At 52.4% G+C, this 24,703-nt stretch overlaps 2 protein-coding genes across 3 annotated transcripts; one reads left to right on the top strand and one right to left on the bottom strand.

Moving 5' to 3' along the window:
- The first annotated feature begins 4,887 nt into the window (after positions 1–4,887).
- Positions 4,888–21,088, top strand: ERCC1 (ERCC excision repair 1, endonuclease non-catalytic subunit). Of its 2 annotated transcripts, none has more exons than XM_047789607.1 (10): positions 4,888–5,137; positions 5,634–5,738; positions 7,463–7,678; positions 9,688–9,791; positions 10,617–10,716; positions 13,855–13,931; positions 18,361–18,460; positions 20,316–20,387; positions 20,607–20,675; positions 20,988–21,088. In XM_047789607.1, the coding sequence occupies exons 2-10, from the start codon at positions 5,646–5,648 to the stop codon at positions 21,039–21,041; spliced, it is 885 nt and encodes a 294-aa protein (XP_047645563.1). In that variant the 5' UTR covers positions 4,888–5,137; positions 5,634–5,645; the 3' UTR covers positions 21,042–21,088. The 2 variants fall into 2 exon arrangements, with proteins under 2 accessions (XP_047645563.1, XP_047645564.1); XM_047789608.1 differs by lacking the exon at positions 4,888–5,137 and adding an exon at positions 5,156–5,179.
- POLR1G (RNA polymerase I subunit G) lies at positions 20,930–23,815 on the bottom strand. The gene is made up of 3 exons (XM_047789606.1): positions 23,207–23,815; positions 22,706–22,847; positions 20,930–22,539 (listed from the first exon to the last, which is right to left on the bottom strand). The coding sequence occupies exons 1-3, from the start codon at positions 23,226–23,228 to the stop codon at positions 21,213–21,215; spliced, it is 1,491 nt and encodes a 496-aa protein (XP_047645562.1). The 5' UTR covers positions 23,229–23,815; the 3' UTR covers positions 20,930–21,212.
- Positions 23,816–24,703: the final 888 nt, after the last annotated feature.

The raw sequence follows: 24,703 nt of genomic DNA, 5'->3' as shown, positions 1-24,703 counted from the left end.
TATTATTATTTTGGTCTTTTTTTAGGGCCGAACCTACGCCATTCGGAGGTTCCCAGGCCGGGGAGGGGGGGTTGAATCAGAGCTGCAGCTGAGCCTACACCACAGCCACAGCAATGCCAGATCCAAGCTGCATCTGTGACCTACACCACAGCTCACAGCAATGCTGGATCCTTAACCCACTGAGTGGAGCCAGGGATCGAACCTGCATCCTCATGGATACTAGTCGGGTTCTTAACCTCCTGAGCCACAGTGGAAACTCCTCCGTGGTTTTATTGAATTCTCACAACCTCAGTGGTTACAGATGAGAAAACTGAGGCTGACAGTAGTGAAGTCACTTGCTAAAGGACTCCTGCTTCTGTTCTTTGTTCATTCATGCAACGCATGGTTCTCAGTTCAGTAGCCCTTCTGGTTTCTGGGCACTGTGATCCAGTGATGGCCACAACAGCCTCAGCCCCTGTTTGCCCAGGACTTGATCAAGGGCCATTTTTTGGGGGGCGAGGGGTTGATACACCTGAACACTGAACCCACTGTGTGCCAGGTATGGATTTAGGCACTTTAAATATAACTCATTTCATCCTTCTAATAATTACACATCATCCCCATTTTAGAGATGAGCAAACTGGACTTTCTGTTGTGGCTCAGTGGGTTAAGAACTGGACTAGTATCCATGAGGATGCAGGTTCGATCCCTGGCCTCGCTCAGTGGGTTAAGGATCCGGCGTTGCAGCGAGCTGTGGTGGAGGTCACAGTTGTGGCTGTGGCCTAGGCTGTAGGCTGGCAGCTGCAGCTAGCTCCAGGAACTTCCATTGCCCTAGATGTGGCCCTAAAAAGGAAAAAAAAAAAAAATAGAGATGAGCAACTGACACAGAGAAGCTGTATCAGCATAAGGTCACACTGGAGTTCCCGTTGTGGCTCAGTGGAAATGAATCTGATTAGCATCCATGGAGCACAAGGTCACACTGCTGGTAAGTGATCCTGGGAGACCGATCACACCCAGTGGTGAGACTGCTTATGAAGGAAGGAGAATCAGGGAGATGGTGGATTTCTCATCCGTGACCGAGACAACAGGGAGATGGAGGGCCAGTATCTTCTAAGTGTGCAAGTAAAATAACTAGGAACCCAGAATTTGAGATTCTAATTGTCAAAGACACTTTCAGATAAGCAAGAGGCAGAAAGTTCCTATCCAGAATGTTCTCTGAAAGAGTTAGAAGAGAATGTACTCTAGCAAGATTCAGAAGGAAGGCATTTATGAAAAATAACAGAAAATTATTAAGGGTTGAATCCTGCTCCCCCCCGCTACCCAAAAGAGATATGTTGAAGTCCTAACCCCTGTTACTTCAGAATGTGACTTATTTGGCAATATGGTCTTCACAGAGATAAGTTAAAATGATGGAGTTCCCGTCGTGGCGCAGTGGTTAACGAATCCGAGTAGGAACCATGAGGTTGCGGGTTCGGTCCCTGCCCTTGCTCAGTGGGTTAACGATCCGGCGTTGCCGTGAGCTGTGGTGTAGGTCGCAGATGTGGCTCGGATCTTGCGTTGCTGTGGCTCTGACGTAGGCCGGCGGCTACAGCTCCGATTCAACCCCTAGCCTGGGAACCTCCATATGCCGCGGGAGCGGCCCAAGAAATGGCAAAAAGACAAAAAATAAAATAAAATAAAATAAAATGATGTCACTAGGGTCAGCCCCAATCCAGTGTGACTGGCGTCCTTACAGAATGGGGAAGCTTGGACACAGAGACAGACTCGCACAGGGGGACACAATGTGAAGACACCCAGGGAGGGGTTCCCTTCGTAGCTCAGCAGTTAACAAACTGGACTAGGATCCATGAGGATGCGGGTTCGATCCCTGGCCTTGCTCAGTGGGTTAAGGATCTGGCGTTGCCATGAGGTGTGGTGTGGGTCTCAGACTCGGCTTGGATCTGGTGTTGCTGTGGTTGTGGCGCAGGCCAGCAGCTATAGCTCTGTTTCGACCCCTCGCCTGGGAACCTCCATATGCTGCAGGTGTGGTCCTAAAAAGAAAAAAAAAAAAAGGCGGCGGGGGGGGCACACAGGGAGAGAATGGCCATCTACTAGCCAAGGAATGCCTGAGGTTACCAGAAGCTGGGAGAGATGCCTGGAACAGATCCTTCCCTAGTGCTTCAGAGGACGAATTGCCCTGCCAGCACCTTGAATTTGGACTTCTAGCCTCCAGAACTGTGAGATGATAAATTTCTGTGCTTAAACCTTACAAGTTTTGGTACTTCATTACAGGAGTCCTAGGAAACTAATGCCATGAACCAATTATATAAATAAGAATTAATTACAAAAAAATAATTTGCAATAGTTCCCTAACAAAAGCCAAAATCAGGAGTTCCTGTCATAGCTCAGATGTTAATGAACCCAACTAGCATCCATGAGGACGCGGGTTCAATCCCTGGCCTTGCTCAGTGGGTTAAGGATCTGGCGTTGCTGTGAGCTGTGGCATAGGACAGCAGCTGTAGCTCTGACTCGACCCCTAGCCTGGTAACCTCCATATGCTGTGGGTGCAGCCCTAAAAAGCAAAAAAACCAAAAAAAAAACAAAAAACAAAAAAGGCAACCGCCCCAAAAAGCCAAAATCAGTGGAGTGATGGAAGCAATGTGCTCATGGATATGAAAATATGTCAATTTCCTGTTTTTTTTTAATTTATATTTTTTTTGGTCTTTTTGTCTTTTCTAGGGCCACTCACTCGACATATGGAGGTTCCCAGGCTAGGGGTCTAATCAGAGCTGTAGCTGCCAGCCTATGCCACAGCCGCAGCAACGCAGGATCCGAGCCGTGTCTGCAACCTACACCACAGCTCACGGCAACGCCAGATCCTTAACCCACTGAGCAAGGCCAGGGATCGAACCTGCAACCTCATGGTTCCTAGTCAGATTCATTAACCACTGAAGCACGACGGGAACTCCTAATTTAAAAAATTTTTATTTATTTATTTATTGTTTTGTCTTTTTGCCTTTTCTGGGGCCGCTCCTTCGGCATATGGAGGTTCCCAGGCTAGGGGTCTAATCAGAGCTCTAGCCGCCGGCCTACGCCACAGCCACAGCAACTCGGGATTCGAGCTGCGTCTGTGACCCACACTACACCTCATGTCAACGCGGGATCCTTAACCCACTGAGCAAGGCCAGGGTTCCTAGTTGGAGTCATTAACCACCGAGCCAGGATGGGAACTCCTCAATTTCCTTGTAATTAATCCATCAGTTCAGTGCAATTCCAATCTTGGGCCCAATAGGATTTTTCAGAGAACTAGAAAAGCAGCTGCTAAAATCCATCTGGAAGAGAAAATGGACAAGAATGGTAAAGACAGATTTGAAACTGAACAGAGGCGGGGGGGGGGGGGGTCTTGCCTCGTTGATATCAAAATACATCTAAATAAAGTAATTAAACAGTTTGGCATGGAGGCAAGTCACAGATGCAGAGATCAATGGAACATGATAGAAACAGCAGAGCTAGATCTGTGTGTATGTGGGAATTTGGCTCATGATAAAGGTGGAATCTCAAAATTGGGAGCAGAACTGACTCTTAAAATAAATAGTATTGGGGGAGTTCCTTGGTGGCCTAGCGGTTAAAGGATGTGGTGTTGTTTTTCCTGTGTGGGTTTGATCCCTGGCCCGAGCTTCTGCTTGCCATAGGCAAGACCAAAAATAAAATAAAATAGAATAGAATAAAGTAAAAGGCTCATATGGATTAAAGATAGAAACAAAATCAAAACTAGTAAAGTATTAAAAGTAATAATTGACTTTATTTATGAACTTGAGGTATGCAGAGTCTCTTAAACACACCAAAAGTGAGTCAGGATGGAAGAGATTGATAAATAGGTGCAAATAAACACTAAGAACTTCTTCTTTTTTTGCTTTTTAGGGCCGCACCCTGCAGCATATGAAGCTTCCCAGGCTGGGAGTCGAATCAGAGCTACAGCTGCCGGCTTCCACCACAGCCACAGCAACGCTGGATCTGAGCCTCGTCTGCGACCTACACCACAGCTCACAGCAACGCTAGATCCTTAACCCACTGAGCGAGGCCAGGGATCGAACCTGTGTCCTCATGAATGCGAGTCAGATTTGTTAACCACCGAGTCCCGATGGGAACTCTCAACACTAAGAACTTCTGTGTGACAAAGATAAATTATAAAATGCAAACCATAAGGATGCATTTGGAACATATGTAACTAACAATTAGAATTGGAATCTGTAAAGTACTCCTACAAATGAACAGTAATAAAAAAGGCATAAAACCCCATGAAAAAAAATGGGCAAAGGATATGAGCAAGCAACTCACAGAAAACAAAGTGTTTAAGACCAATAAACTCATAAAAAAGTGTTCTCTCTTCTTAGTAATGAGAGAGTTGCTAGTTAGAACAGCGTGATACTATCCTTTCAGGAAATGACTAATACTAACTCATCAACCAGGTCTCTGCCCAGATGTCCTTTCCTCTAGGAAGCTCTTCCTGGCCTTTGGGCTGGGTTACGTGACCCCCTCGCCACCTCCTCCCTGGCCCTCTGGGGTCTCCTATCTCAGCCCTGCCCACCCTGGTTCGTCGCGGTTTGGGAACAGGTCTGCCCCTAAAAATGCGTTGTAAGCTCCAGGAGGGCAGAGCGGGGCTAACGTTACGATGAGTCACCGATATGTCGCTAGCACTGCCTCACACATGGCTGGGAACAGGAAGGCCCTCCAGGAATATGTGTGGAATAAGGGAATGAATGAAGGGGGAAACAGGTCAAGTCAATGACAAAGCTGGGATTCAAACCCAAGTCTGTCCTGAGAGAAGAACCCAGTGTGGTTGATAGCCTGCCATCTCTTCTTCGCTAAGCCCTGTCCAGAGTCCGGGCACACAAGAAGCGTTCAATAAGGGCACTGAAAGCAAACTGCTTGGCGTCGAGAGATGCTCAGACCCAGAGGCAGTGGGCTCTCTCCAACCCCAAACTCAGCAGTCCTCCAAGACCATAGAGAGCTGCGCGGGGAACGCCCCTCTCGATGCTCTCACCCTTTGGGGAACGTTGGGAGCTGGCTGGAGGGCTAGAGAGGCCGGAAGTGCAGCGAGCCCGGGGCCGCGCTGGCCGCGCCGGCGGTGGGACGCCTCGATCTCCCTCCAGTCTTCCCACCGCTCAGGGCCTAGGAGGTGAGTCTTCGGGGTGCTGCGACCACAGGACTGGGGCTAGAGGTACGGCGGGTGGAGTCAGCCTGTGGCGATTGGCAGCCGCAGAAGCCAATCAGTCGTTTCAGTGGCTGAGTGATGGAGGAGATGGGGCGAGGGGAGGGCATCCAGGTGCGAGCCTTGAGGGGGCAGGGCGGTCGGAGGGTCGGGGACAGTGTGCTCGCACCTGGCAAATGGAAGGCGGAGAACAGTGAGGGCGGGGCGAGTAGAAAGTAGGGGCTCTGAGGCGCGAGGCAAACGGAAAGAGAGGCTCCGTAAGGGGCGGGGCGAGCCGGAGGTGGTGGGTGGATCGATGGGGCGGGGCCTTCGAGACGTTGCGCGCAAGGTGTCTGGAGCTGGACCGTATGGAGTCCTGGGATTTCGGAGTGGGGATGGCTGTGACTGGGTGTTCCTCCCGGGGTGATGGGAATGCCGATCTCGTACTTGCTGCCGATGCTACGCCTTCATTTTCGGACCCCAGAAGGACCTTGCGATGGACGAAGAGGGAGGCCAGAAGCCGGCTGCCCCACCCACAAGGAAGAAATTCGTCATACCACTGGACGAGGATGAAGTCCCTCCTCCTGGGGTAGGACTAGGAGATGAAGGGACTGCTAGGAGGGTTGGAGGGGGGTGGTCTGCGGAGGAAGGGGGACAGGATGGGGCCTGTGGGACCACAGTGTGGGTTAGAAAGTGTTGGGGCCTGGGTCACCTTGAGAAAACAGTCCTTTGCCCTCTGCAAGTCTCATTTTCTCTACCTGTAAAATGTCATGGTCAGGAGCTCTAAGGCAGAGGCCACAAACTGGCAGCTGGGCAATAGTCCTGCGATATGGTTTATGCAGCCAGCACCCTGGTTCTGCAAGGCATGAATTCATTGCTGATATTTAAGAATTGGAGGAGTTCCTGTCGTGGCTCAGTGGTTAGCGAATCCGACTAGGAACCATGAGGTTGTGGGTTTGATCCCTAGCCTTTCTCTGTGTGTTAAGGATCTGACGCTGCCATGAGTTGTGGTGTAGGTTGCAGACGTGGCTCGGATCCCGCGTTGCTGTGGCTGTGGTGTAGGCTGGCAGCTATAGCTCCGATTCGCCCCCTAGCCTGGGAACCTCCATATGCCGCGGGAGTGGCCCTAGAAATGGCAAAAAGACAAAAAAAAAAAAAAAGAATTGGAAGGTTCGGAGTTCCCGCTGTGGCGCAGGGGGTTAAGAACAGGATGGCAGCAGCTAGGGTCGTTTTGGAGGTGTGGGTTGGATCCCAGGCTGGATGCAGTGGGTGAAAGGAATTTCACATTACTGCAGCTTTGGCTCAGATTCAGTCCCTGGCCCGGAAACTTCCATATAAAGTGGCTGCGGCCATTAAAAAAAAAAAAAAAGAATAATTGAAAGTTTTTTTTTTTTAAAGTCTGCACCTTTGAGGAGTTCCTGTTGTGGCGCAGTGGAAATGAATCCGATTAGGAACCATGAGGTTGCGGGTTTGATCCCTGGCCTCACTCAGTGGGTTAAGGATCCCGCGTTGCTGTGAGCTGTGGTGTAGGTCACAAATGCGGCTCAGATCTGGTGTTGCTGTGTCTGTGGTGTAGGCCAGCAGCAACAGCTTCGGTTCGACCTCTAGCCTGGGAACCTCCATATGCAGCGGGTGTGGCCCTAAAAAGACAAAAGACAAAAAACAAAATAAAATAAAAAAAATAAAGTCTGCACCTTTGACCTCTTTTGGTAAATAAAGGATCTCATTCCCACAGCTAAGTACTGGCTGCTACCTATGTGCAATAAAGAAAAAGAAGGTAGGCTAAGGATATAGAGTGTCATGGGGAGAAGAGCTACCTTGAAACAGTCAAGGGAGGGCTTCTTGGAGGAGATGATGCCTGTGCAGGGATGTGCAAGAGATAAGAGAATGAGCTATGTGACATCAGAGGGGAGAGGGAACAGCCAGTGCAAAGGCCCTGAGGTCAGAGAGAACCTGATAAGTTTTAGGGCTGCACGGAGGCAGTGGAGCTGGAGTAGAGAAAGCCAGGGAGAAGAGGTAGCCAGGCATGAGATCCCTGAGGCAAGGGGGCAGGGACAGATCTTTAAGAGTCTCGAGGGCTGTGGTGACAGCTTTGGCTTTGCTCTGAGGCAGGAGCCACTTAAGGGCTCTGAGCAGAGGAGGGACGTGATATGACTCTATGGGGAGCAGGCTGTGGGGGGAAAGGGCAGAGGCTGGGAGCTGATTCGGAGGGGGCTGCAGTGGTCCAAAGGAGAGAAGATGGTGACTGGGACCCGGGTAGATGCCGAAGAGGTGGGGAGATTTTTGTGTGTCCTCTCGCATTTCTTCCCACAGGCCAAGCCCTTATTCAAATGCACACGGAGCCTGCCCACCATGGAGACCCCACCCCAGCCGGCCCCGCAGACCTATGCTGAGTACGCCATCTCAGGACCTCCAGGAGGGGCTGGAGCCACACACCCCACGGGGCCAGAACCCCTGGCAGGAGAGACCCCCAACCAGGCTCCCAAACCAGGAGCAAAATCCAACAGCATCATTGTGAGCCCCCGGCAGGTGAGGAGGGGGATGGAGAAGTGGGGCTTTGAGGTTTGTGTGGGAAAAACCATTATAGGAATGACTTTCTTTCTTCCTTCCTTCCTTCCTTCGGCCATGCCTGCAGCATGTGGCAGTTCCTGGGCCAGGGACTGAGCTTGGGCCACAGCAGTAACCCAAGCCACAACAGTGACAGCTCTGAGCAAGGCCCAGGATCCAACCTGAGTCTTCATGGCTACTAGTTGTGTTCTTAACCCGCTGAACCACAATGGGAACTCCAAGGCTGCATCATTTTACATTCCCACCATCAGGGGATGAAGGTCCCACTTTCATCTTTTCCTCACCATTTGTCATTGTCTGTCTTTTGGATTTGGGCCATTCTAGTGGGTGTGAAGTGGACAAAATAGTCCTTTAAGGAGTTCCCGTCGTGGCGCAGTGGTTAACGAATCCGACTAGGAACCATGAGGTTGCGGGTTCGATCCCTGGCCTTGCTCAATGGGTTAAGCATCTGGCGTTGCCATGAGCTGTGGTGTAGGTCGCAGACGCAGCTCAGATCCCACGTTGCTGTGGCTCTGGTGTAGGCTGGTGGCTGCAGCTCCGATTAGACCCCTAGCCTGGGAACCTCCATATGCCACGGGTGTGGCCCTAAAAAGACAGAATACAAAAATAATAATAATAATAATCCTTTAAAAATTAAAATGGAAGTTCCTGTTATGGCTCAGCAGAAACAAATCTGACTAGTATCCATGAGGTTGTGGGTTCAATCCCTGGCCTTGATCAGTGGGTTAAAGATCTGGTGTTGCCATGAGCTCTGGTGTAGGTCGCAGCTGTGGCTCGGATCTGGCGTTGCTGTGGCTGTGGTGTCGGCCGGTGGCTGCAGCTCTGATTTGACCTATAACCTGGGAACTTCCATATGTTGCAGGTGTGGCTGTAAAAAAAAAAAATTAAAATTGGATCCCGCACTCCCTTGCCCAAAGCCTTTCCACGGTCCCTGGTGCCTCAAGCCCAGATGGCCCGGAGCCTGTGGGACTGGGGACCCTGCGGACCCTTCCCGCCCAGCTGCTCTGACCCCCACACCCTTATTAGGGCTGAATTGCACGTCACTTGGTAATTACACGTTCGTCCCTGAGATAGTTTTGTGTACTGTCTGTGTCCCCATGAAGGCAGGGATCTTGGTCCTCTGGTCACAGCTGTATCCCCAGCCTTTAGACACACAGTAGGCACTCAAGATACCTGGATGGATCCGAGCTCAACTTGGACAAAGAATACTGGTCTTGGGCTACAGGGTACATCGGGGAGGAGCATGACGGGGGTTGAGGGAGAGGCCGCTGAGGAGATGTCAGGCTGTCAGAGGGGAGGGGGTCTGACCTCATGGAGGTCACAGGCTGCTGTGAGGAGCTTCCTCCGGAGGGCGCTGGGGAGCCATGGCAGGGCTTAGAGCCGGGGAGGGCCAGGCTTGGGTTTTAGAAAGAGCCCTCTGGCTCCACTTTGAAGCGGGGCCAGGAGGGGGTACACCACTGGGGCAGGTGACCTGGAGGTGGGGTGGGGGCTGTGGCAGTGGAGGGGAGGCATTCACGGGGGAACTAGATGTTAGACATCCCACCTGGGCGAGGAGGGGGAGAGGGAAGCCTCTAGAACAAGGCCTAGGTATCTGGATGCCAGGGCCTCCCTGAGTTGGAGCTGGGAGTGGGAGCAGATGTGGGGGTCGGTGCTGAACACAGTGAGGTAGACACCTGGGGACAGGTGTCCAGAGGAGCACGGGACACAGGCCGGGGCTGAGGGAGCCCGGGGACCCTTTAGTGAAGACCTAGGGCCGAGGAGGAGGGGCCTGGGTCAGCGCCCCGAGAACCTTCCAGGCTGAGGAGGAGGAGGAGGTGTCTGGGGAGAGGAGGGGAGCAAAGCTGGAGGAGCCGCAGGTGCAGAGCAGGAGGAGGGCAGGAGGTGTTGGGCAGACGTGGGGGGAGGGAACCCTGGGGTGGCCGTGGTTCCAGGGCCACTCTGCTAATGGCTTCGGTCCTTCCTCCCTCCAGAGGGGCAACCCCGTGCTGAGGTTTGTGCGCAACGTGCCCTGGCAGTTTGGCGATGTGCTTCCCGACTACGTGCTGGGCCAGAGCACCTGTGCCCTCTTCCTCAGGTGGGCTCTGGGGGCCGCCCCACCCTCAAGAGGTGTGCTCCGGTATTCTGGGCCATGAGATGGGAGACCCCGGGGCATGGCCCTGTCAGCCCTGGGCCTAGGTGTGACCCTAGGGCGTAGGAGGCAGAGGTCTTGGCCTGGAGGTGCCTGGGAATAGAGCTGGGACCCTGGACTCTGGGTCTGAGGGAGGAGGGGCTGGGGGCCTGGATCCTGGGCTGAGGGAGGAGGGTGCCTTATGTCCCAGACACTTAGGACTGGAGCCAGGATTTCTCTAACCTTCACCCCAGTTAAACAAGTTTCCTCCCCGCCCCGGGGCCCCTCTCAGAGCCAGACAGGGGAAGTGAAACTCGCAAGTTCCTATCCACCCTGCAGGGTACGAGGGCTGGCGGCTGCGGCTGCGGGGCAGAGGTGTCCCTTGGTTATTGGGTGGCGGGGGCAGCTGCCCCACCCCCTCCCCACCAGCGCCCTCTGGGGCCAAAGCGACAGTCTCGGGGCTGGGCCCTGCTTCCTGAGACCTGCTGTGCAGCGCCTGGTACACACCTGTTAGGTCTCCTGTTCTCCTCCCGAATCCCAAAGGTCTTCCCTTCCTCAGTGAAGAGTCCGGGGTCCACCCTTCCCGGGAGCCAGAGCCAGGCGGCCCTCACTGCCAGTCCCCTGTGCACCTTGCCTGAAGGGTGACCTTGGGCAAGTCACTTAACCCCTCTGAGCCTCCGATCCCAGCAAGGCTGTCCTCCTGAGCTCGCCAGGCCCTCTGATTCCACTGAGCAGGACGAAGGGGTCTGGGGATGACCGGGACCTCCAACCCCGCCGTCTCCCTGCCCGCAGCCTCCGCTACCACAACCTCCACCCAGACTACATCCACCAGCGGCTGCAGAGCCTGGGGAAGAGCTTCGCCCTGCGGGTCCTGCTCGTCCAGGTAGACGTGGTAAGCAGGGGTCACTCCCCCCGTGGCCTCACTGTCCACATCTGTGAAATGGGGAGTGTTGGGCCTCAAGGTAGCCAGGTAGACTATTGACTCCCTTCCAATAAGAAATGCAAGTGGGAGCAGTTCCCGTTGTGGCTCAGAGGTAGTGAACCCAGCTAATATCCATAAGGACTCGGGTTCGATCCCTGGCCTCGCTCAATGGGTTAAGGATCCAGCGTTGCTGTGAACTGTGGTGTAGGTCACAGACGCAGCTTGGATCTGGTATTGCTGTCGTGTAGGTCGGGCAGCTGTAGCTCCGATTGGACCCCTAGCCTGGGAACTTCCATATGCCATGGGTGCGGCCCTAAAATGACCAAAAAAAAAAAAGAAAGAAAGAAACGCAAGTTGGAACCTTAGTGGGGAATTTCTCGCATCTGAGATGGACGCGTGTATTGCCCAGAAAATGGGAAGGTGAAATTACCCTTCCCCTCCTCCCCACATTCCCTTGAACAAGTCCCAGCCCTCCGCCTCCTAAATAGTTCTTTTAAAAAAAAATTATTTTAAATTTTTGTTATTTATTTATTTATGTCTTTTTAGGGCCGAACCTGCGGCATATGGAGGTTCCCAGGCTAGGGGTCCATTCAGAGCTGCAGCCGCCGGCCTACACCACAGCCACAGCTACGCCAGATCCAAGCCGCATCTGCGACCTACACCACAGCTTACGGCAATGCTGGATCCTTAACCCACTGAGCGAGGCCAGTGATCAAACCTGCAACCTCATGGTTCTTAGATTCATTTCCACTGTGCCATGATGGGAACTTTCATTTTTTTATTTTGTATTGAAGTATAGTCAGTTTATATAATATTGTACTAATTTCTCTTGTATAGCAAAGTGACTCAGTCATACATATATTAATATATTCTTTTTTTTAAAATATGATTTTCCATTATGGTCTATCCCAGGAGACTGGATAGAGGTCCTTGTGTAGTACAGTGGCACCTTACTGTTGATCCATTCTAAATACAACAGTTGGGAGTTCCTGTTGTGGCCCAGCGGTAATGAACCGGTGTAGTATCTATAAGGATGCGGGTTTGAGCCCTGGCCTCGCTCAGTGGGTTAAGGATCCGGTGTTGCCATGAGCTGTGGTGTAGGTCGCAGATGTAGCTTGGATCCCACATTGCTGTGGCTGTGGCGCAAGCTGGCAGCTGTAGCTCTGGTTCGACCCATAGCTGGGAACTTCCATATGCCGTGGATATGGCCCTAAAAAGCAATAAACAAACAAACAAACAGTTTGTATCTACTAACCTCAAACTCCCAGTCCATTCACTCCTTCCCCCTCTGCCTTGGCAACCACAACTCTGTTCTCTGTGTCTGAGGCTGTTTCTGTTTTATAGACAGGTTCTTTTGTGCAACGTTTTCGATTCCACATATAGGTGATATCATATAATATTTGTCTTTCTCTTTCTTTCTTTTTTTTTTTTTTGTCTTTTTGCTATTTCTTGGGCCGCTCCCGCGGCATATGGAGATTCCCAGGCTAGGGGTCTAATCGGAGCTCTAGCTGCCAGCCTATGCCAGAGCCACAGCAACGCGGGATCCGAGCCGCGTCTGCAACCTACACCACAGCTCACGGCAACGCTGGATCGTTAACCCACTGAGCAAGGGCAGTGACTGAACCCGCAACCTCATGGTTCCTAGTCGGATTCGTTAACCACTGCGCCACGACGGGAGCTCCGTCTTTCTCTTTCTGATTAACTTTACTTAGTATGATAATCTCTAGTTTCATCCATGTTGCTAAAGATGGCATTATTTTGTTCTTTTTTATGGCTGAGTATATTCCTTTGTGTGTATACCACATCTTCTTAATCCATTCATCTGTCAATGGACATTTAGGTTGTTTCCATTCCTTAGCTATTTTGAATAGTGTTGCAGTGAACAGAGGGGTGCGGGTATATTTTGGTTGTTGTTTTCTGCTGCATGTATCTTTTTGCTTTTTTGGTTTTTTTTGTCTTTTCTAGGGCCGCATCCGTGGCATATGGAGGTTCCCAGGCTAGGAGTCGAATCGGAGCTGTAGCTGCCGGCCTACGCCAGAGCTACAGCAACGTGGGATCTGAGCCTTGTCTGCAACCTACACCACAGCTCATGGCAACACCAGATCCCAACCCACTGAGCGAGGTCAGGGATCGAACCCGCAACCTCATGGTTCCTAGTTGGATTGTTAAGCACTGAACCATGACGAGAACTCCGCATGTGTCTTTTTGAATGAAAGTTTGGTCTAGGTCTGTGTCCAGGAGAGGCATCCCTGGATTGTGTGGGAATTCCATATTTGGATTTCTGAGGAATCTCCATACTGCTCTCCATGTGGCTGCACCAATTTACATTCCCACCTGCAGTGCAGGGGCCTCCTAAATACTTTCTTGAAACTGTGTCACCCTCTTTATCCTCACAGCCTGGCCCTGATGCAGGTGCTTTCCTCCCCCGCCTGGGTCCCGCCCTCGCCTCTTCTCTGATCCCGTGGCCTCCAGCCTTGACCCCTTCTATCCTTACAGCCAAGGGGTCTTGTAGCACACAGATCTGACGTCCAAACCCCTCTGCGGCGCCCCCATGTCCCCCCTGACCCGTGAGGCCCTCCCTGCGTGACCTGATCCCTGCCTGGCTCTCCCCCTCATCTCTGCGCTTCTACATGATCACCTTTCATTTTCCATCCACCGTCCTGTCCCATGGTGGCAAATTGGATCCTCCAGCCCTCTTTCCCGCCCTCCCTCTGTACACGCCCTTCCCCGTGTCTGAAATCCCCTGTTCTGCTCTCCTTTGTTGCCCTCACTCCTCATCCTCCAGGTCCCGCTTAGATGTCCCTGCTTCCAGGAAGCTCTTCCCTGATCCCCCAGGCAGGACAGACACTCCTCTGGCTCCCCAACCCCAGCCCTGGCCTCTCTATGTCATCACTGTCTGGGCACTCTCTGTCCCCGCACCAGACTGGGAGCCCCAGCAAGACAGAGCTAGGGCTGTCGCCGTCACCACTGGGTCCCTGCATTGCCCTGCACAGGCCGGGCACTCCGCCGGAGGTTAGGGAGTGTCAGTTGAGTGAAAGTCTCTCCTTTTGAGACTCTTACTTCCTTGTTTCTCCCAGATCCCTCATTCTGATTTTATTCTCTACCCAGAAAGATCCGCAGCAGGCCCTCAGGGACCTGGCTAAGATGTGCATCCTGGCCGACTGCACCCTGATCCTCGCCTGGAGGTGAGCCGGAGACTGCCCCTCAGGTCAGGCTCTCTTCACAGAATCACTGCCCTGCCCACCCCCGCCTCTTCCCAGGAACTCGCCGTGGGAGCCTGGTCTAGGCCCTGCCCCTCTGGGCCTCAATTTCTTTTTATTTATTTAAAAAAAAATTGGGGGGCAGGGGGTAGGGCATGACTTTGGCATGTACAAGTTCCTGGGCCTGGTGCTAAGGATCTGGTGTTGTCACTGCTGTGGCTCAGGTCGCTGCTGTGGCACAGGTTTGATCCCTGGCCTGGGAACTTCTGCATGCCTTGGTATAGCCGAAAAGGAAAAAAAAAAAAAAAAAAGTGTCAAACTAAGAAAAAAATACTTGCTGTATATGCAACAAAGTCTTAAAATCCCTAACTTAAGTATGTATGTGTAAATGTAACTTTTATACAGTTCACATATATTTAAATGTTTGTACTCATAGGAATGTATTTAAACATTTATTATATATACATATATATGTATATATATATATAGAGAGAGAGAGAGAGAGAGGGAGCGAGCCTCCTACAGTTCGACAAGAAAAAGATAGTGCGGGAGTTCCTGTCTGGCTCAGGGATAATGAACCCAACTAGTATCCATGAGGATGCAGGTTCGATCCCTGACCTCCCTCAGTGGGTTAAGGATCTAGGTTGTTGTGAGCTGTGGTGTAGGCAGCAGACATGGCTTGGATCTGGTATTCTTTTGGCTGTGGTGTAGGCCGGCAGCTGCGGCTTCAATTCCACCCATAGCCTGAGAACTTCCATATGCCTTGGGTGTGGACCTAAAAAAAAAAAAAGACAAAAAAAAGAAGAAGTTCAACTTTAAAAAGTCTAATAGATTGCCAAAAACACACGAGAGAATTTTCAACCATACACCTAATCTGGAAAAAAGTAGGGGAGTTCCTGTCGTGGCGCAGTGGTTCACGAATCCGACTAGGAACCATGAGGTTGCGGGTTCGGTCACTGCCCTTGCTCAGTGGGTTAAGGATCTGGCGTTGCCGTGAGCTGTGGTGTAGGTTGCAGACGTGGCTCGGATCCCGCGTTGCTGTGGCTCTGGTGTAGGCCGGTGGCTACAGCTCCGATTAGACCCCTAGCCTGGGAATCTCCATATGCCACGGGAGCGGCCCAAGAAATAGCAAAAAGACCAAAATAAATAAATAAATAAATAAATTTTTAAAAAACGAGGTGCCATTTTTCACCCATTAATTTGGTGAAAACGTCAGGTTGGTTAATAAGAAATGGGCACCTGCATGTTTGGTTGACAGGAGGCCTGATTAGCTATTAAGACAGAAAATAGACCTTCTCCTCGATGCAGAAATTCCTGCCCTGGGACCGTCTCCCTCTTGGTCACCCCAGCTGTGTGTGCAGATCCACAGGGTCTCAGGCCTTCCCAGCACCATGGCTACAATAAGCTGCAGGACCAGACAGCATATTTTAACTTATATATAAAGGGAAGGAAATGAGCCACGTTTATGAACAGATGCGGATGTAAATAAATTAAAGGGGTTATAAGGCTCCAGGCTCTGAACAGTGTTGACCTCCGCGGAGGGTATGCGGGGTAGGTTCCGCTGGAGAGGGAATTCTATTCTCTCCCTTCTGTTGTCTTCTGAATATATAATGGTTCAAGTTTCTTTTGTTAAAAATTCATGTAGTTGAAAAATCAGAAGCAAGGGAGTTCCCATCGTGGCTCAGCAGAAACAAATCTACTAATATTCATGAGGATGCAGGTTCGATCCCTGGCCTTGCTTAGTGGGTTAAGGATCTGGCATTGCCATGAGCTGTGGTGTAGGTCGCAGATGCGGCTTGGATCCAGCTTTGCTGTGGCTGTGGTGTAGGCCAGCGGCTACAGCTCTGATTCGACCCCCTAGCCTGGGAACCTCCATATGTGGAGGGCACGGCCCTAAAAAGACAAAAAAAATCAGAAGCGATTTTATATATATATTGTATATTATATATACATACCATATAACATTTAGTATAACACATAATAATAATATATAATAACCCAGGAATGGGTTTTTAGGCCAAAGGATAAATGTGTTTGCAATTCTGTGCCATCCCTTGGGTGTACTACCTCTATACTGTTTGACTATTTGGAAAAATGTATTTATGTATTAATTGTATACTAAAACAAAATATTCGGAGTTCCTGTTGTGGCTCAGTGGGTTAAGAATCTGACTAGTATCCATAAAGGTGCAGGGTTCAATCCCTGGCCTCATCCAGTGTTGCCATGAGCTGTGTGGGTTAAAGGATCTGGAGTTGCCTCAAGCTGCAGTGTAGGCTGGTAGCAGTTGCGGCTTGGATCTGGCATTGCTGTGGCCGTGGCACAGGCCAGGAAGCAGCTGCAGCTGATTCCACCCTAGCCCAGGAACTTCCATGTGCCACACGCTTGGCTCTAAAAAGACAAAGCAAAGAAGTCCTCTGTGTTGCCCCTGTTAGCCCTCTCTCCCCCAACCGGCCTCACAGACCTCGGGAAAACACTCACTTATGTTTACCGGTGTATTCAAGGATATGATAAAGGATGCAGATGAAGAGGTACGAAGGGCAGGGTCCGGGACCCTGCCCTGTGTACCTCATCGCGTTGGCATGTTTGCCAGCCTGGAAGCTCCTGAAACCTGGTCCTAGTGACGGGATTTTATGGCGCCTTCTCACGTAGGCATGATCACTTACTAACTCCATTTCCAGCCTCTCTCCCCCCTGGAGGATTGGGGGTAGGGCTGGAAATTCCAAGCTTCTCACCATGGCTTGGCTATCAGCCCCCATCCAGGAGCCCTCCAGAGTCACCTTGGTGGAACTCAAGATGCCCCTGCTGCTCTTATCACTTAGGAATTCACAAGGGTGCAGGAGCCCTGTGCTAGGAACAGGGGTGGAGGCCAGTACGTTTATGTTTTCTGTTATCTCACAGTAGTCTTTTCAGATTGGCTTCTTTCGCTTAGCAGTGGGCTTTGAAGGCTCCTCCAAGTCTTTTTCACATCTTGGCAGTTCATTTGCTGTCACTGAATACCGTCCCACCGCCCTGATCCGTATCCTGTGTAATATTCTACCCGTACACTAGCTCCCTCTTGGTGGACTCTTGGGTAGTTCACAGGCTTTTTTTTTACCTTCGCTTTTTATTTTTTGGCAGTGCCTGTGGCACGTGGAAGTTCCCGGGCCAAGGATGGAAACCCACGCCATAGCTGTGACAACCCAGATCCTTAACCACTAGGCCGCAAGGGAACTCCAGAAGCTTCTGAATATTAAAGGATTTGGACAGTGCCTGCAATGCACCTAGGCCCCCGCATGGGGACTATTCCCCATATCTTGACATGCAAACTATGGAATTTTTTTTTTTTTAAACCGTGGATTATTTTGGACTCATTAAGTAAATGGGGTCGAGCTCCGTCTGCAGGATGTGGATGCGGAAGGATGTCCCGACGACCGGTAGAGAGCGAGGTGACAGCAGCTTGCAGAGGCAGATACCGCTCGCTACTTTGTGTCCTGAACAACTGCTTAATAACAGTAGCAGTAATAGTCCTGGCTGTGGTGGCGAAAGGGGCAAAGCCCATGGGAAAAACGTAGAATTAGAAAAATGACTGTTTCTTTCAAGACTATACATCAATGTTAAATCAACAAACGTTGCTTGCCGGGTAGCCTTTGAGGGCAAAGACGATGCCTCAAGACAAATCTTCATGTACTTGCCCTCGACTCAGTACTCAAGTTCCCAAGGGAAAAAGGGCCAGGTTTTCCCTGCTGCCAGTAAACTTGGGCGCCTTTATCCGCCCCCACCCACAGACCCTTTTAGTGATCTAGTTGTTTCAACTACCTTTGAAACACTTAATTACATGTCCGGAAAAAAAAAATAAAACCAACCAAACAAAACAGTGCCTAATGGCAAATGTAATGGTGATTATGAAGTCATGTTATTTGCCATAAAAGACTCAGCACTCAGCGCCCGGAGCTTTCCCTTTGAAGGCAAGTGACGTGAAAAGCCTTCAAAGCTCTGTTTTTCTCAGTACTGGGAGCAGAAAGCTTCGTGAGATGGTCTTCCTGTGGTTGGGAAAATGAATCTCCAGAGGAGCTAACCTTTCACCAGGCTTAGCACTTAGAGAGTGTGGGTTAGGGTTAGGGTTAACTCTTTCATTGTCACTGGGATCCACCCCATTTTACAGATGAGGAAACAGAGGCCAAGAGAGATGAAAACCACTGGCCCAGGGTGATTCTTCAGGTGGGAAGTGAGACCTGAACCCAGCTCATCAGGTTTCCAAGCTCTGGCGCTTAGGCAGAATGATGTGCCAAGATGTGCCCGCCCCCAGAAAGGGCTATTGCCAGGAGACATTTGGGGGAGGTCAAGAACGTTGATTTTGGGGGTGTCAGCAAATGAAATTAATCTAAAACATGACCTCTCCCCCTTCCCGGGCTGACCTGAATGCCTTTCACCACAGCCCCGAGGAGGCCGGGCGGTACCTGGAGACGTACAAGGCCTATGAGCAGAAGCCAGCAGATCTCCTGATGGAGAAGCTGGAGCAAGACTTCGTGTCCAGGGTGAGGCCCCCTCCCCTCTCAGCCTGGGCCTTCCCCTCCACCCCCTTCCTGGGAGGGTTTGAGCTGCAGTTCTGGTTTCCAGGCAGACCTCTCCTCCCCAGTCCCACCCCCAGCTTCCTGTCCCTTCTCCCACCCAAAGAGCAGCTAGAGGGGTCTTCCCAAGCACAAACCCCATCCCGCCCTCTCCAGTTCAGAGCCCTGCCATGGCTCCCCAGTGCCCTCAGGGGAAGCCCGACCTTCTCACCATGTCCCCAAGGCCCTGTCCACCTGGCCCAGCAGCCTCATCACTGTCACTTCTGTCTGCCCGTTCTGTTCCCTCTGCCGGATTAGCTGCCTAGTCTCATCTTTCCTTCATCTCAGCTCTGATGCTTCCTTTTTTTTTTTTTTTTTTTTCCATTTTTGGCTGCCCCCGCGGCAGTTTTGGAGCTCCCAGGCCAAGGATTGGATCCAAGCCACAATCATGACCTAAGCTGCAGCTGCAGCACCCGCTGGATCCTAAACCCACTCTGCTGGGTCGGGGATCGAACCTGTAACCTGGCGCTCCCAAGACACTGCCAATCCTATTGCGCCACAGTGGGAGCTCCTGATGCTTCCTTCTCCAGGAAGCCCTCCTAGATCCCCAGGCCAGGTCAAGTGCCCTCTCTGGGCTCCCCCAGTCCCAGCCCTGCCTCTCTGGGTCACCATGTCTGGAACTGATTTATCTCCTGCACTGGACTGGGAGCCCCAGGAGGGCAGAGCTGGGGCTGTCTTGGTCCCTGCTGTGTCCCAGCAGCACTGAGTACCCAGTGGGTGCTCAGGGAATTGCTGAATCTGGGCTCCAATGCTGGAGTACTGGAGGATATCCATGGCCACCCCTGAGGTGGGTACACTGAGGTCCCCCATTTGCCTGAAAATGGAGGCCCCAAGAGGTCAGTTCCCTTGCCTGGGATCTCACAGGGAGTAAGCAGCGGGGCCTGGTTTTGAACCTGGTTCCAAATTCAGAGCCTCCGGTTGGCCCCTGGCAGAACTAGCTTGGAATAAATGGCATTCATCTTCTCACCCAGTGACTGGCAACCTATCATCCACTCTGAGATGGCCTTTTAATCATCAAAACACATAGTAAAAAATCACACCAGTTGGCACATTGTAAAGCAACTATATTCTAAGAAAAAATTTTAAAGGAGTTCCTGATGTGACTCAGAGGATTAAGAACCCGACTAGTATCCATGAGGATGCAGGTTAGATCCCTGGCCTTGCTCAGTGGGTTAAGGATCCGGCATTGCCACAAGCTGGGGCATAGGTTGCAGATGTGACTCGGATCTGGCATTGCTATGGCTGTGGCATAGGCCAGCAGCTGCAGCTCTGATTTAGTCCATAGCCTGGGAACTTCCACATGCTATGGGTGCAGCCCTAAAAAGAAAAAAAAAAAAAAGATTACATAGATGCCAAAAATCTCATTACTATAGAAAAATCTGTACTTTCTGAACCCCAAATTGATCAAACAATCTGAATTAAAAGAAAAGACACCAAAAAAGCATCCTTTTTTTTTTTTTGCTTTTTAGGGCCGCACCCACCACATATGGAGGTTCCCAGGCCAGGGGTTGAGTCGGAGCTACAGCTGCCAGCCTCCACCACAGCCACAGCCACGCCAGATCCTTAACCCAATGAGCAAGGCCAGGGATCGAACCCACAACCTCATGGTTCGTAGTTGGATTCGTTTCACTGCGCCATGACGGGAACTCCCCAAATAAGCATCTATTGAGCACCTCCTTCATGCAGGGCAGTCTGGGGACTCTGTGACCCAGCGCCACCCTCACAGGCTCAGTCTGGTTCTCCTTTCATCTCCCAACCCACCTCCACCCTCCTCCCTCTCCAGGTAACTGAATGTCTGACCACTGTGAAGTCAGTCAACAAAACCGACAGTCAGACCCTCCTGACTACTTTTGGGGTGAGGAACGTTCCCTTGGGCCGAAAGGCATTTCTGCCCCCTTGCCTTGTGGGGGAAGCCCCTCGCCCATTGCCTTCTACCTTCTGCCCCGTCCTTCCTGCCTCCCTCCCTCCCGCAGGACCTCACTTCCTTCCAGGAACATCTTCCACCCCTGATGAGCTGGGGCAGGGGAGAGCTCTGTGCTCACCTCCCCTGACCCTTCACCCCTCCCTTCCCCAGTCCTTGGAACAGCTCACAGCTGCATCGCGGGAAGATCTGGCCTTGTGCCCCGGCCTGGGGCCTCAGAAGGTATGAGCCCGGGGAATGAGCTTGAGGGCAGGAGAGAAGCCCAGAGACGTGGGACCTCAGATCCCACGTCTCCAGTTTCGTAAGGCCCACAGTGCCTCTCCTACAGATGGGGAACACCAAGGCCCGGAGAGGGTGGGGACCAACCCAAATTCACGCAGCTGGTCTGGGATAAAATTCAGATGGGGCTGCTTCTCTCCTGGCCCCCAGAGTCCCCTCCACGCTAGGAGAAAAGGAACCAGAAGCCCACTCCGATGTAGCGCACACATGGCTCATTTAATGACCGGTTCCTCTTTTCTCTCCCCTCCCCTCCAGGCCCGGAGACTCTTTGACGTCTTACATGAGCCCTTCTTGAAAGCGCCCCGATGAGCTTAGCTGCCCTCAGTGTGACAATAAAGCATTTTCCTGGTCCAGGCTCTGGCCGGTGTGCAGGTGTAGTCACTGGGAGGGAGGTCTTCTCTGCACTCACCTTCTGATGGCCCAGGTGTCATCTTTGGGCGGAGACTACACTGCTTCCTCCCCTGTCCTGTGACTCTGGATTCAGCAGCAGCTTTGGGATGCTGTCTCCAGCACCTGGCTTTCCTGGCCCCGCTTTTTCCTCTTCTTGGTGGATGCTGGATCTGGCCTGGCCTCAGGCTCCCCCTCAACTGGCAGCTCAGGCTCCATCATCTCCCCATGTGGGTTAATCATCTCAGTCCCCGGCTCTGTCATTCTGCGCTCTCTTTCTTTCTTCTTCTTCTTCTTTTTGGCAGATGTTAGATCTGCCTGAGGTTCAACAGCACCTGGCAGCTCGGGCTCCACCACCTCTTCCTTTGGTTCCACCACCTCTTCCTTTGGTTCTACCACCTCTGTCGCTGGCTCCATCATCGCATCTTGCCACTTTTCTTTCTTCCTTCTCTTTTTGGTGCATGCCAGAGTGGCCTCAGCCTGAGGCACAAGGAGTTCAGGCTCCAGCATCTCCTCTGGGACCTCCAGAGGTTTCGTCTCTGGCTCTAGAGCCTCAGTCCCTGGCTCCCTCATCACTTTGTACCCCTTTTCTTTTTTCTTCTTCTTTGAGGATGGCAGTGGGATGGCTTCCTCCTGCGGCTCCATCTTCACCTGCAGCTGAGACTCGACTATCATCCCCTCCACCGGCTCCATCCCTTCGGTCTCCTGCTGTCTCCTCCTCCTCTTTTTGGTGGGGGATAAGACTGCCTCATCCAGAGGCTCAGTTTTCACCACAAGCTCTGGCTCCACCATCTTTTCTTCTGACTCCAGCATCCCCACTTCTACGTCTTTGGGCTTTTTTTTCCTCTTCTTGGTGGTGGATGAAAACAGCATTCCCAGAGGCTCCGACATCTCAGCAGCAGGCTCTGTTGCCAATGAGTCTCTCCTCTCCAGTTCATGCAGCTGCTGCTTTTTCTTCTTCTTCCCCACATCCATTTCTGGGGACCCCAAAGCTGTGTCCACCTCTAGGGCTCCATGCTCAGGCAGGGCCTCCTGAGGAAATGAGGCCTCTGGAATATGTCTCTTCTTTTTCCTCTTCCCTGACGCCAAGACCGACCCAAGCCCAGTGACTGGAGGGCTGCCTCCAAAGGCACAGAACCGAGGCCTGAGGCCAGGGGGAATCTGTGGTGGGGGACTTGCTGGAATGGGCTGCAGCAGGGTCCCTGTTAAAGACTCCTGGGGACCCTCAAAGATCCTTAGGCTGCCCTGTGGGGAAGGGGCACAGGTGAGTCCCCCTCCCACCTCTGCTGAAGGGGCCAGCAGGGTTGCTTCTCCAGCCTGGGAGCCATTGCTGCTGAGGACCCTGTAGCGGTGCCGCTTGCCTGCCAACTTGCCTTTCACAACCTGGGAGCCAGAGAGAGGCACGAGCCGCCCATTGAGGCTGAAGGGAGAAAGAGGGAGGGCAGAAGCTTGATCAGATTCTTTTGGGGAGACAGGCGCGCAGAAGCAACATTTCTAGGTGCCCCAGGAAAGCCCTTCTAAGTTTCCCCCCAACTTCGGCCACTGGGGCGGGGAGGATTGCCGGGAGGTGGCACAGGACCACTTACCAGTCCGGGGTGAAGTCCGCAGGAGCCTGGATAAGCCACAGTTCTGTATCAGGGCTCGTCAACGCCTCCAAAGAGAAACGAGTGTGCTCTGAGGCTAGGGGCGTCGCAATAAAATTGGGGGGACAAGAAAACCGAGCAGCATCTGCATAAGGGGAAACGGGGGAAGGGGGTGTGTTGACACGCAACTGTCGGTCCCAAATTCCAGAGCGCCTATGGGTCAATCGCTTTCAACTTCTTGAGCTCCCCAATCCGCTCACCTCAGAGGTTCCCCTATTTCCACCGACCTAACCCTAGTTCTCGCCACCGGTATTACTCCCCCCACCCCCGCGAAGATATCCTCCCTTTATCTAAATTTCCCCCCGCCCACCATCCCCTGAGGGGTATATTCTCCGCAGGTCCTGTCTCCGAGGATGTCCCTTTTTCCGTCCGAAGACTCAAGGGCGCCCCTTTTTCCTCCCGCCAGCCAACTCTGACCTCTCGGCCTTACAAGAAGCAACTCACCACTGGACGGGACCGCCGCCATCCCGGAATCCACGCCTCACGTAGACCTAGCATCCAGAGTCACTCAGGCCCGGCCGCCGACCACGTGAACCGGGGGGGTGGGGTGGGGTGGGACCTTATCTGGGAGCGTCCATGTGGCACAGGAACGCGGGAGGTGTCGCTCGGAGCCCTTTTCGCTCTATAAGCAAAACTGCGGGAAATTTCCACTTGTGCACAGCAGACAAGCGAGAAAGACGTCTTTTACCGAAATTCCGCTCCAAAAACAGCTGATTCGCTGTTTGACGGGAGTTAGAGCATCGCCAGGTCCCGGAGGGCATCCCCCTAGTCTCTCAGCCATGAATTGCTCTAACGTCGTCTTAAAGGGGCAGCCACATTGAGAGGCCCTAACTCTTAAAGAGACAGGAAGATCGATTGGTCTGAAATTCTGAAGAGACAGGTAAGCGTCTAGGTCGGCAGGACTCTGTCCTCAGAGTTACAATTCCTTCGAGGAAAGCCCAGATACCTCGGAAGTTCAGAACTTGAATGGGAGATGGGGAGAAATGGTGGAATGCGGTAATTCCTCCCGTGGGCTTTAGGTACCAGACAGGGGCGGAGCTTCTGGGCTTGGAGGGAGCGGGAAACGTAGGGGGAGGAGCCTGTGGGTCCCGGGGCGGAGCCTCCGGACTCCAAAGCTGGACACGCGTGGGGCGGTGCGACTAAGGGGTGGGGTTGTGGACCAAAAGAGACAGGCAGATGCCCTCGAGGGTTTAGCCTCGTGTGTGAGAGACATTCCCAAAGGCTTTGAGGAAGGGAGAGGGAGTACGTGTCCTGACCAGCGCCCCTTCCTGGCCCCGGGGCGCGTGTAAACAGCGGCACGTGGACCCAGATTTGGGGGACGCGTCCACACTCCTTATCACAGGAACCGAAGCGCCTGGGACGATGGGCGGAGCTCTGGGACCATGGCTAGATACGGTGACCCGACAGCATTCCTGACCGGTGTGTCAGAGCTGATTCCCACCCCCTCTGCCGAGATTTCGGATCCTGTTTAGAATTGGGGCGCCCACCTTGTTAGGGCGCCAGCGGCTTCCCAGAGCGAAAGGAGAGTAGGGGAAAGAAGAAGCCGCGCTGCCTTCTCGGGGGATTGCCAGACAGTTCCCTCGCATGGGCGAGACACCGGGACGCCGCCCCAGTGGGCTCCTGAACTACAGTTCCCAGAGGACGCAAGGCTGTAGGCGCCCGCTGTTGGTCGCGGAAGCTGCTGGGAATTGTAGTCCCAGCCTCCGACTTTGGGCGCTGTTGCTAGGAAATTCAGTAAAGATCCAAACCACTCTTTTTACCGACGGGGAGATTGACGCTCAGGACCCGAGGGGATAGGGATTTTAACGAGGCCCTATTCTCGCCTTGGGGTGTGGTATGTGAGTCTCCACCTGCCTCTATAGCCTTCTGCCTCCTTGGTGGCATCCGAAACTTCATTCAAGCGGGAAACAGCCTGGAGGAGTGAGGCAGAAACTCAAGTGT

The sequence above is a fragment of the Phacochoerus africanus genome, chromosome 8, assembly GCF_016906955.1.
Source record: "Phacochoerus africanus isolate WHEZ1 chromosome 8, ROS_Pafr_v1, whole genome shotgun sequence".
Classification (NCBI taxonomy): domain Eukaryota; kingdom Metazoa; phylum Chordata; class Mammalia; order Artiodactyla; family Suidae; genus Phacochoerus; species Phacochoerus africanus.
Note: the sequence above shows the minus strand (reverse complement) of the source record. Positions and strands in the feature narration are given on the sequence as shown.

What these genes read in the sequence shown, in the direction of transcription:
- ERCC1 (XM_047789607.1), top strand. Translation starts at nt 5,646, where the DNA reads ATGGACGAAGAGGGAGGCCAGAAGCCGGCTGCCCCACCCACAAGGAAG. An exon ending in TCATTGTGAGCCCCCGGCAG is followed by an intron (nt 7,679 to 9,687) that starts GTGAGGAGGGGG and finishes TCCTCCCTCCAG; the next exon opens with AGGGGCAACCCCGTGCTGAG. An exon ending in ACCCTGATCCTCGCCTGGAG is followed by an intron (nt 13,932 to 18,360) that starts GTGAGCCGGAGA and finishes CTTTCACCACAG; the next exon opens with CCCCGAGGAGGCCGGGCGGT.
- POLR1G (XM_047789606.1), bottom strand. Translation starts at nt 23,228, where the DNA reads ATGGCGGCGGTCCCGTCCAGTG. An exon ending in GGCGGCGGTCCCGTCCAGTG is followed by an intron (nt 22,848 to 23,206) that starts GTGAGTTGCTTC and finishes CCCCTTATGCAG; the next exon opens with ATGCTGCTCGGTTTTCTTGT. An exon ending in GCGGACTTCACCCCGGACTG is followed by an intron (nt 22,540 to 22,705) that starts GTAAGTGGTCCT and finishes TTCTCCCTTCAG; the next exon opens with CCTCAATGGGCGGCTCGTGC.